General features: G+C 35.3%; 1 protein-coding gene across 2 annotated transcripts in view; it reads left to right on the top strand.

Annotated features, from left to right (window-relative positions):
* Positions 1–12,276, top strand: part of Malt1 (MALT1 paracaspase) — a 49,518-nt gene that overhangs the window by 12,697 nt on the left and 24,545 nt on the right. The window contains exons 3-8 of one of the 2 annotated variants that reach the window (XM_033757466.1): positions 1,569–1,728; positions 2,622–2,791; positions 3,190–3,286; positions 4,027–4,059; positions 6,612–6,638; positions 9,314–9,346. In XM_033757466.1, the coding sequence (XP_033613357.1) occupies positions 1,569–1,728; positions 2,622–2,791; positions 3,190–3,286; positions 4,027–4,059; positions 6,612–6,638; positions 9,314–9,346 (520 nt within the window). The remainder of the gene's footprint in view (positions 1–1,568; positions 1,729–2,621; positions 2,792–3,189; positions 3,287–4,026; positions 4,060–6,611; positions 6,639–9,313; positions 9,347–12,276) is intronic. The other variant, XM_033757467.1, reaches the window with a different exon arrangement.

Raw genomic sequence — 12,276 nt, 5'->3', positions numbered from 1 at the left:
ATTATATAATGAGGAAAGTTTCGGGAATAACAAAGAGACCAAGAAGAATAACACAAAGTATTTGAAGAAGAAAGAAGTCCCAGCTTTCTCAGTGCAGCTAAGAGGGGGTGTGGGGTCAAGGGAGGATTGTCTGGTTTATTTAAGATAGAAGGTATTAGAGTATAATTTTGATAGTGATAGAATAAAAGGGAAAAATAGATACTGATGCAGGAAGAAAATTGTGGAAGCAAGGTTGGAGAGTATGCAATTGTTGGAAAGGAAACCTTCACCCTAAGTAGTGTATTAACTTGCCAAATAGTTAAAATTTGAGGCTTATATATCTAACTTCATGGAAAAAATGAGCTTCTATGGGAGAAATTCCTTCTTTTACTTAGATGAAGGAAGCCCAAGAAGTCTCTGCATCTGTTGAATTCAATACCTTCAGTTTAATGCAGTCTTCATCCCAGCTCTGGGCTTTCCAACAGCTCTTCAGCCCAAGTAGCCTTCGTTAGAAGATACATCTTCCATCTTAGCTAGTAGGAAAAGGGCAGTTATAAGTAGATGCAGACATGGATATATTTGTAGTTTGCTGACAGAAAAAGGAGAGAATTCCCATCTATAGTGAGTTCTGGCAGAAGCAAAATTGCAGGAGTTTTGAGGAGAGATTGATTAATCACACTGTAAGAAAAGCAGACTTAACAGGATAACATGATCTAATTGTCAAGCACCACTGAGTGCAGCCTGTTGTCCCAGATACCCCATCTTCAGTGAAATGCCCTTCCTGTGCCCCTACTGAGAGGAGAGTTGATTTCAGTTGCTCAGGGTTTAGAAATGGAGAGCTACAAGTTTGTTGAAGTATAGTACCTTAAAAGGGGATATAATAGGCACTTAAGGAAGCACCTTGGCAGGGAATCCAAATTGGGTTGAGCTGATAAATTCCTGGGAGCAGCAAAGTAGAAAGAAATCTAACTGTGGTAACAGAATCCCAATATACAAAGCTTGGGAGATGTTGGATGGCACCTATCACTTACAAACTTTCACTGTCTCCTCTCCATCCAGAGCTTGAAAGAAGCTGGCTTTGGTTTGGTTAAGGAGTCTATCCTATTATAGAAATTTGCTGATGAGAAAATGGGGTCCCCAGGTAAAATAACTTGACCATGTATTCATAGTTAATTTGGTTAGAACTGAAAGTTATCCCAAGGACTGATTGTGTGTGCTCTTTCCACACCATTGCTGTTTGTGATATGCTGTTTACTGCATAGCTCACAAAGGTGGCAGGTGTATGTCCTTTCAACACCAAATGATAGAACTGTTTCAATGGCAGAACAAATAGTTTTCTGTTGTGAACTTCTGGAAGATATTTGAGGGATGGCTTACCTCTCTGGTTAATGGGTTTATTAAAGACTGGATTTCTAATACTTCAATTCTAAGTAACTCAAATGTTTCTTTACTAACAGTATTTTAAAACCTGGAGGGAAGATAAAAGGCATGCTTTCAAAGCTCCATACTAATATCATACCCTTGGTGCAGCAAGTTTTATGTGTTTTTGATAGATCATTCACTTATATTCTCTTACTGATTCTTTACAGATTCCATATGGAAATGCATCCGAACTTATTTTTAACACAGTGAATGTAAAGGATGCAGGCTTCTATGTTTGTCGTGTTAATAATAATTCCACATTTGAATTCAGCCAGTGGTCACAGCTAGACGTTTGTGAAGTGACAGAAGTAACAGAAACCTTCCAAAGTAAGTGACAAAATAAATTTAATGTTGATTGGTAGATCACCTAATTTTAAGTGTTTACTTTAAAATAACCTCAGAGTATCAAATCAGTACCAAAATTTGATGTATGTATTTTACTTAATATCTCTAGTTATTAAAATTTGATCCAAAGCTGGGTGTGGTGGCTCACACCTGTAATCCCAGCACTCAGGAGGCTGAGGCAGGAGGATCACTATGAATTCGAGACCAGCCTGGGCTACATAGTGAGTTCCAGATCAGTCTCAACTACATAGTGAGACCCTGTCTCAAAAAACCCCCCCCAAAAAAAAAAAAAAGATTTGATCCAGCCAGGGATTTAGCTCAGTAGCATTGCACCTGGCTCACTAGCACAAGGTGCTGAGTTTGAGCCCCATACCAGGAGGGGAAAAAAGATTTGATCCTGTGTGCTTTGTCTTTATCTGCGTGAACGTGCTTATGCAAGTCCCTAAGATGACATTGAACCTTCTCAGTCTGGTCCCTGCAGTTGACTCCTCAAGCCTACCAGCTTTTAAGGCCTGATAACCTCTTTTTGTGCACAAGCTTAATTTATCCCCATTACTTCTGTTTTCTTGAATATGCCTGCCTGCTAACTTTATCTCAAAATTTTGTAAACTTGTCCACAGTATTCTTTATCCATAGAATATCTCTTAATATTTTTGGGTGTGCTACAGTTTGGTGAAAGATTATAAAGATTGAGGGGTAAACTTGGACACAGCCTTTTTTTTTTTTTTTGGTATCGGGGATTGAACTCGGGTCCTTGTGCTTGCAAGGCAGGCCACTGAACTGCTGAGCTTAATCCCTGGCCCTCATTTTTTTAATTATAGGAAAATTTGTTTTTTTTTTTTAACCTGGAGATGTTATTTTTCTTTTAATTTAAGAAAATTGGGATGAATCCAAGTTGCAAATCTGTGTTGAACCAAAGTCCCAAAAGCTAATGCCAGGAAGCACATTGGTTTTACAGTGTGTTGCTATTGGAAGCCCTATTCCTCAATACCAGTGGTTCAAAAATGAATCACCACTAACACAGGAGACAAAAAAGGTATACATGGTAAGTAGTTCATTTGGGGGTATATTTTTGGATTAATAGGTAAAATAGTATGATTAAAATGTAAAGTGAACACAAGTTATGTTCTTTGGGGTGTTGTAATATTTTCAGTATTTTTATTTCATTCCTCTTGTGTTTTAAAATTGATTCTGGTATTTGCAAAAATGCTAGAATTCAACATTTAAAATGTCAAATAATATTGTACCAGATTTTCTAATATTGGAATCATATCATTTGCTTGCTAATATTTATTGTAATGAAAGTATATTATCTAAGAATGTCTAAATTCTTTTGAAATGTTATGTTTTGAAAAATTTTTGAACACAAGATGATTTTTCTCTAAACCAATTTAAATCAAAATTGAAGAGGGAATATGTATGTGTTCTGATACTAATATATAGGTGCCTTATGTGGATTTGGAACATCAAGGAACCTACTGGTGTCATGTATATAATGATCGAGATAGTCAAGACAGTATGAAGGTAGAAATCATCATAGGTAAGCATTATTACTTGCTGTTCTTCAAAGTGCAATATATATAAACTATATAAATTGACATATATAAGCAAAGGAAATTCTATTTTATTACTTCATACTGTTTGTCTTTAATATCTGAAGTTATATTGTTTGCATAGAAATTTCAGAGAATGCATACCCTAGCAAAAGAAAGGAAAAAGCTGTTTTTAGATCACTTTAGTTGTTCTTGGGTGTTATTTATTTTAAATATTTGTGACAAAAAATACAGTCTTTAAGTCTTTGGTTACAAAATATTTGGTGAAAAAGATTTTTAATAAGATATTTTAAAAAACAACCATCAGGGGCCGGGGATTTAGCTCAGTAGTTCCGGTGCCTACCTTGCAAGCACAAGGACCCGAGTTCAATCTCTGGTACAAAAAAAAAAACATTAGGCCAGGGATTTAGCTTAGTGGTGCTGCCAACCTGTCTTGAAAGCACAAGGACCTCAGTTCGATCCCTGTATCAAAAAAAAAAAAAAAATCACAGACATAAAGGAAAAAATGATTATTAACTGACAATCCCCATTATGAACTGCATGATTTAGAAGTTTGTCCTACTTATCTTTAATGTTTATCATTATGCTGTTAGTAGTAGGAGATTTTGATGCATGTATTTGGTTTGCCAGCATATTTCTATGATACTTATCTTGCTTTTCCCTTAATGGCTGCCTTTCCTAAGATCATGAATTATAATATAATCAAATTTGTTTTCTCTGAAACAAGGAAGAACAGATGAGGCAGTGGAGTGCACTGAAGGTAGTGTAATTCTTCGGTTGAAGACCAAGCCTCCTGCATGCTAGTTACTCTGGGGACTGGTGGAGTGCTCTATCTTACTGAGTGCAATGATGGAAAAAATACTAGCTCTAACAAACAATTTTGACTGGACAACGTTTAATCTTAGTCTTTGAAGTTTTATAAATTGCCAGACACTATAAAACTGACACACTACTCCATAACTAATGTTCAGTTTTTAGTGCACATAAAAGCAGAACTCATGCACAACATATTTTGAGTAATGAACATTGATAATTCTTAAGTTAATTTTATCTTCATACATTTATAAAATAAATAGCTATGTATATTTGTTTAGGTTATTCTTTACCTCATATCAGATATAAATATGGTTTCTGTAAAAGTTTTAGGCCAGCTTTAACATGTTTTATCAAATATTAAGTATTCTGAAAATAATATTGATAAGGCTGTTTTGAAGTTAATAGGCTATAGACTTATCTACCATGTCACCTTTACCACAAAATTTATTTTGTAAACAAAACTCAAAATTTATTTCAACATAAACTCTGACTTTTAATTAGCCAAAGCATTGCATTTAAATTATAATGAAAATGATAAATATTAAACTTGGATCACTTTCTCTTATTGTGATGCCACATTAGTTAGCAAAATGAGGTTTGTGGATAGCAAAGTATTTTTTCAATTGCTGCCTCTTCAAACTCTTGCATAACCTTAGGCTCTATTTGGATAGAGTAAGAAAACACTGTTAAATCTTAGGTTTCCTAGTTTTCCTTTTCTTCATATTTCTGTGCTATCACTTTTAAAATACAATTCCTGTCTTCATTCCTGGTATATAGTTGAGTTGCAATCCCACAGTCTTTTAACTCTATGTGAGGAAAGGCATGTGAAGAAATCTTGATCAACCATCTCTTCCTCTTACTCCTTTTTGCCTAATTGCATGTTTTTTAAATTTCCTAACACTGGAGACCTCTGAGAATATAAATTAAGTGAGCACTGCTGTTTAGCTTCAGATTGATCCATATGAAGCGGCTGCTTATACCTGCTCAGTTCACCATCTGATTATTTTTGAGAGGTAAAACCTTAAACAGTAATTTCAAATAATTCTGTTCAGAAACAGAGAGATGAAAATCTAGTGAGGAAGTTAATCCAAAAATTTCAGATGGAAAAACCAGGTGCAACTTTTTTTCTCAAAAAAATTACTTAAATTGAGATTTTAAAATTTAAGTTAGATTGGTGTGTATTATGAACCATGTCTTAATATTATTTCCTTCTTTAATCTATAGAACACAATCTACTCTATTTAATATCTTACATTTCATTAAAGGTTCTAGGTTTAGGACAGGGGATGAGCTTGAATAGGTGAAGTTCAGAGAGTTTCAAGGAACCCTGGAACTAGCCTGTATTATAACTGTAATGGCAAATATACATTTAAGTTTTTTTAAATCATTAGTAGGCGAGCAGCAGGGGGTAGCCAAAATGGAGTGCAGAATATGACAGAAGTATTTAAGTGTGTTACAAGTGTATGGAACTACCTCACTGAAGACAGGTAAAAGAAAGTGCCAACTAAGCAACTAGAAGTGAGTCTGGTCAGTAATATCAAAGGTGGAAGAAATTGTATATAACCCTTGCATCAGTTGATGCCACTTAGACTCTCATGTATAAGTGAGAATATAAAGTTCCTTTATAATACTTCATTATAGTATAATTTTTGCACTATATTGTTAATGTTATCTTCTATCTTCATGAAATTGTAAAGAAAGGATAGAAGGTATAATAATGTCATGGACATTTACTTTGATTATTTAACTATCCTTTAGCTAATAAGAAAACCCACAGGGAGGATAGGTTAAATTTGAAATCACTCCTCGTCCCTAAAGCACGTCACATCTTGAGAAGCCGTGAATAACCACGAGGTAAACATCAGACAAATACCAGTTAAAGAACATTCTACAACATACCTAACCAGTTACTACTCTAAATTGTCAAGGTTGTGAAAAACAAGGACTATCTAAGTAACTGTTACAATCAAGAGGAACCCAGTAAAACAGTAATGTGTATGGAGTCCGCCATAAAAAAGGGATTTGAACAATTCATTAGTTGTGATAAATATATCATACAAACATAAAATACTAGGGAAAATAGGTTTAGGATATAGGGAAACTCTGCTCTATCCTAAAATAGTTCTATAAATCAAATGCTCTAAAATTAAAAATTTTTTAAGAAAAAAGATTACTTGAGATTAATTAGTTCCAACAGGTTAATAGTTGAGGCTACAGACAGACCTGTATTTAGATCATTTCTGTCCCATAATTGGCTAGAATATCTAAAACTTTGAACAAATAGTGAGTTTATCTTTTCATCATTTAATGAACACAGCAATAGCTTGGAAGTCCTTAAATGATGTTTACAACAGTGTTCTTTCCTTTTCGGTATTGCATGGCTTCTTCATTTTAAAAGTTCTAAATTGATGAAACATTATATGATTTAAGATGACCTTTGTTAGTCTTATTTGTGCTAAATTGTAGATTAATCTGTTTTCTCTTATTTTATTTTAGATGAATTAAATAATTTTGGCCATCCTGGTGAGTAATAGAAACAAAATATTTGGTTTTAGATTTTTAACTTGTTAAATGAAATAAAGATCCTATAGACACTCTTTTGCTAGAGTAATCCTTGTAACTTTTTTTCTTTATAATTTAGGGTTGAAATTGCTGCTTTCAGTTTTGGGCAAGTGAAACAAAAATATTTTTGAATATAAAACCATAAAAGTAGACTGTAATATGAGGCTGTATAAAATGTCATTGTGTTTTTTCATTGTTGTGTGTTACTCCTTTTATGCAAAGGAGGTTAAAGGGGAAAGTATATGATCTTTCATTTTCAAGATAGGAAGCACGCATGAAAGAGTAACTGGTCAGACCTGAACCTTTGCTGCGCAGATAAAATACAACTGAAGGGGCTGGGGATTTAGCTCAGTGGCACCACACCTATCTCGAAAGTGCAAGGTCCTGAGTTCAATCTCTGGTACCAAAAAAATAAATAAAATAAAATACATCTGAAGTAGTTGGGTAGGTTCCTTCAACTGAAGCAAAGTGAGAATAGCTGGCTTTGCACATTGGTTGGTTAGTGACAGATTGACTTGGCAGGAGTATTAAGAACTGTCCTGGCCAATTATAATTAGAACGGATTTCTTACAAACTAAGCTAAAGGGAAAGCCTTTAACTGAGATAAGGGAAATATCAGTAGGGAGGAATATGTACAGACTGAGGACATCAGTATAGGATATGGACATTCTGAGTTACTGTAGTAGAACCTATGGATAAATGTGAAAATAAAATTTTATTAGACTATATTAACAAGGCACTTATTTAATATTTGTAGAAATCCCTACTGTTTCTCATTGCTATTTTAGCACCATAATTAGTTTTTTAGATTCTTTTTCTTTCTCTAGTCCTTTCCTTTTTTTTCTCCCCCCGGCCCCCATTGTAGGATTGAACCCAGGGCTTTGTATATACTAGATCTACCATGAACTGCACCTCCAGCCCCAGTTTGCCTAGTTTCATGTTTGGTTAATAAACATCTATTATCATAAATGCTGTTTGGACTGTATTGGCTATATATAAGCAAATTAGACAAAACAGAAAGCCATCATTACCAACATCATTCTCCTTGCTGTAGTATCCTGGAATTCATACAAAGCCTCAGAGAGACTTAATTCAAGCATTCAAAACTACATACTGCTGGGCTGGGGATTTAGCTCAGAGGTTCCACCGCCTACTTCACAAGTACATGGTCCCAAGCTCGATACCAAAAAAACAGAATTAAAAAAAAAAACTACATACTGTTGAGCCATCCAAGTAATTGTGTCTCTTGGTCTAGATAGAATCCCTTTTCCTAAATTAGTTATTTCTTGACTTTATTTAACAAATATTACAAAGTTATTTTATAAAAACTTTTGTGTATACCCACAACTAAGCTTCTAAAATTTTCCTGGCCCCTTTTACCTTACTTCCTAAGATTCAGAGATGCCCAAAACTGAATTCATGAAGAAGTTATATGTGGGGAATGTGTAATAGACTCCCATAGCCTATTTATGTTATTAAATATGCAAAGAGAGTTCCCCTCTCAATAGTAGTGGGCGAACCACAGACTGATCTTTACCTACGTCTCTTCCTGGTGGTGCTTGAAGGTGTGAGGGATTTTGTGTTTTGTAGAGTATGGTGAAAGCATAGGCAGGGGATTCCAAGTTCAAGCCCAACTATTTAACAATTGCTTTATGAAGCAATTTAGAATCAAGTCTCTGAGGCTTTGTATGAATTCCAGGATACTACAGCAAGGAGAAAAAGTCTGCAGATGTAGTTCAGTGTGAAAGACCTGGATTCAACCCCCAGTATCACAAAGGGAAATGAAGAAGAAAAAAGTGAATCTGGAATGAGACACCTTAAGTTAGAATCCATATTTGCTATTACTAACTTATTTTTGGACAAATGACTTAACCTCTCTGCCTCAGTTTTCTTTATGTATGTAACAAAGCAATTAATAACGTATCTGATAGGTACAGTGAGATTTAATTTAATCTGTCAGATAGAATATAGAGTAGTACCAGCTTAGGTGTCCATAAATGTCAGTAACTGCTGCTGCTATTTATTATTCTGGATATCATCTCTGTTTTCAGATTGTACTTGCTACTAAAATGTTAAGGATTATTACCTCATGCTGTTGGTCAGTTACCTAAGTTATTACCCCACCTTGATTCCAATCCTATTGCTCCTTGTATGTTTTTGTTTTAAAATATCTGAAAATTTTTAAATTGTAAGTTAACTATCAGCATCTGTATTATAGATTTTTCTTTTCAATTGACATATTTATACTTATTCATGGAGTATACTGTTGTAATCTGATACATGTATGCAATGTGTAATGATCATATTGGGATAATTAGCATATCCATCTCTTCAAATTTTATCACCTCCATGTTTGGGGAACCTTCAAACACTTCTCACTATTGTGAGTATTTAGTTTTCTAGATTATAGTTGTCCTATTGTGTTAGAAGACATTAGAACTACTTCTGCCTCTGTTTTAGTGCCAGTTGTCTGCCTCCTCACCATGCCTGCTTCCCTTTCCAGTCCCTAGTAACAGCTGTTCTACTGTATTTTGTTCATTCTGATATTGTTTTCATTCATTGCTTTTCTTATATCTTTAGTCTGAAAATGTTTATATCATGATGATAACATCTGGTCTTTTTTTATCTTGGTATAGACAGTAAAGAGCAAATAACTGACCAGTCTTTGGGTAAGTAGAGCTTAAAGTGCATAATTACATACAATTACAATATTTAATTCTATTTTATGATGACTGAGGAAATTTAAACTGTTTTAACTTGATTGCTTTTATGAACATTTGAATAACATTGGGACCAAATTTTTGTATTTGATAATTATAAAAGAAATTATAGAAGAGAAAGCTTAGAAATAATATAAACTAGCTAGGCATGGTGGCACATCTGTGTAATACCAGCTACTGGGGAATCTGAAGCAGGAGAATCTCAAGTTTGAGACTAGACTGGGGAGCCAGGTGTGGTGGCGCACACCTATAATCCCAGCACTCAGAAGGCTGAGGCAGGAGGATCTCTTTGAGTTCGAGACCAGCCTGGGCTACATAGGAAGTTCCAGGTCACTCTCAACTACATAGTGAGACCCTGTTTCAAAAACCAAAAAAGAAAAAAAAAATAGATAAGACTGGCAACTTAATAAGACCCTGTCTCAAACATTTAGCAAAGGTTGTGGTGGGCTCTGTTGTAGAGCACTTGCCTGGCATGCGTCAAAGCCCTGGAACCAATCCCCAGTACCACTAAAAAAAAGGATAAATTCTGCTGTTTCTGGGGCCAAGCCAACTTCTATGCAGTGGTTTCTGTGTTCTGGCAACATGTAAATAAACATAAACAAAAAGATGTGCATAGTTAACTTTTATCATGAAATTCACCAAACATCAGGTACTTCATCTGTGCAGCTGCCCTTTATGAAGTAAGAGAACAAACCTTGATTCCTGAATGAGGGGCATTGCAGTCTTAATAAAAACGCTGATATAAAGTGAATAATACAGTATATGATACGTGTTATAATAAAAATAGATGTATGCCACATGGCATAATAGAAATAGGTAAAGAATCTAGAAATTATTCCTAGTAAATGGTAATGAGATTTGTCTAGGAGAATCAGAGAAGTCTAACGAGGCAAAGCCCAAGTGAAGATTTTTCACGGGTAAATTGGGAGGTCCAGGTAGGTATTTGAGACACACGGCCTAAGGTGTGGTGATAGTAGAAGCATGTACAAGATGGTGATTGAGGAACAAGCAGGTCGGTATTGCTGGAAGCAGAGTCCTAGGGAAGGACTAGTGGGCATTGGACTGTAGTTACCTTTGGGAATAGCATTATTCCAAAATTTAAAAGCTCACTAGCTCAAACATAACATGAGTGTTTGTTGTTTTGGTTTGTTTATTTGTTTTTGTAGTACTGGGCCTTGAATTCAGGGCATTCCCATTGAGCTGCAGCCCTACTAGTCTCCTCCACCCCACCTTCGCAGTACTAAAGATTGAACTTGGAGCCTTTTTTTTCTTTTTTAACTTTCTGCTTTGAAACAAGGTCTCTCTGAGTTGCCCAGGTTAGGCTCAAACCTCTGATCTTCCTGGCTCAGCCTCTCACTACTAGGATTTTAGAGGGTGTCATTTCTCCAGGCAGTTACTACACTCATGATTCTGTGGGTTGGCTAGATTCAGCAGATAGTTCTGCTCATCTCTTACATAATTACTGTCACTTGGTAGCTGGGACTACAACATCCAAGGTGGCTTTGCTTGCATGCTTGCCATCTTAATAAGAATTGTTAAAGACTTCCTTCCCTGTGCTTCTTTTTCCTTCTTGACTTACCTAGCAGGTAAGTTTACATCAGGTTTTATATACATCATGACTGGATCTCAAAAGTGGAAGCTGTCTGGACTTAAGATTTAAATCCAGAACTGGCAGTGCCACACCAAATCACGTTTTCAGAGAAAGCCACAGGTTCAGGCATGGAGCTGACTACCATATAAGGGCAAGGGTATCATGGTTCCTTGGGGGCCATCTCTTATCACTACTGGAAAGGTAGGCTTAGACTGCAAATGGCTTTGTATACCAAACTGAGGAACTTGGACCTTATTTTGTAGAACATGGAAAGTCATTTAAAAATCTAGAACTAAACATTTTAGAATAACAAGGAGTGTATAATCAACCAGTCAGATCTGATGCTAATTCTCAAAGGTCTATGAATAGCCAATTTTTTTCATTTAACATATATGTAATATACCATTTAATATCTACCAGGCCCTTTTCTAAATGCTTAGGAATAATAACCTATTTTAGACAAATAACATAGTAATTAGAATTATTAGATATGGAATGAATAATTCTATAGCAGTTTTTGAAGAACACTGCACTAAGTTCTAAAAGATGTTTGGGATCACGTAAATTAAATACCTTTCTAAAGAGTTTTATTGTTCTTTTGCATAATCAACTGGCTTTTTCTGTGTGTGTGTGTGTGTGTGTGTGTGTGTGTGAGCATGTGTGCATGCATGCTGGAGATTAAAGGACTCTTACATGTTAACACATGCTGCATCACTCAGGTACATGCTTAACTCCATGTTTCCTTTTTCCAGTAAATGACCTTTGGTCAAGAAGCAGTGGGTGGCTTTTACCGTAAATGTTTTTATAAAAAATCGTTTGCATTTATTACCTGCAATTGCTTCTCTATCGACTGTTTTGAGGTTCTCTGTTTCTGTCTCTTATTTCGTCAAATTCAGACTTTATTCTTCTTTTCTGTGTCCTGTCTCTGAAGTCTGACTCTTTTCCATTTCTACACCAATTTCCTGGAATGAGTGTCAGCTCTTATTTCAACTGCAGCTTCTGTATGCTACATCCACCCTCGTTCTCCTTGCATCCAGGAACGGCTTCACAAGTAGATTAGGCAAGGTAAGATTTACTTACCCACCATCATTCTTAACATTAAATTCAAAAGGTATTTTAAGACATCTTAGAAGCTAGCTATTAAAAATTATCATTGAAAAGATTTTAGAGGTTATTAGTTATTCATAATTGATACATTTTAAGATTTTCTCAGATTGTTCAGCCCTTGCATTCTGTAAACTGTGTTGTTCTTTCTGAAATACAGTCTGTGTCACTTAACAGTATTTTT

Source organism: Fukomys damarensis, unplaced genomic scaffold (assembly GCF_012274545.1).
Source record: "Fukomys damarensis isolate Sample0158 unplaced genomic scaffold, DMR_v1.0_HiC HiC_scaffold_30, whole genome shotgun sequence".
In the NCBI taxonomy this organism is placed as follows: domain Eukaryota; kingdom Metazoa; phylum Chordata; class Mammalia; order Rodentia; family Bathyergidae; genus Fukomys; species Fukomys damarensis.
This window is presented reverse-complemented; position numbering and strand designations above follow the sequence as displayed.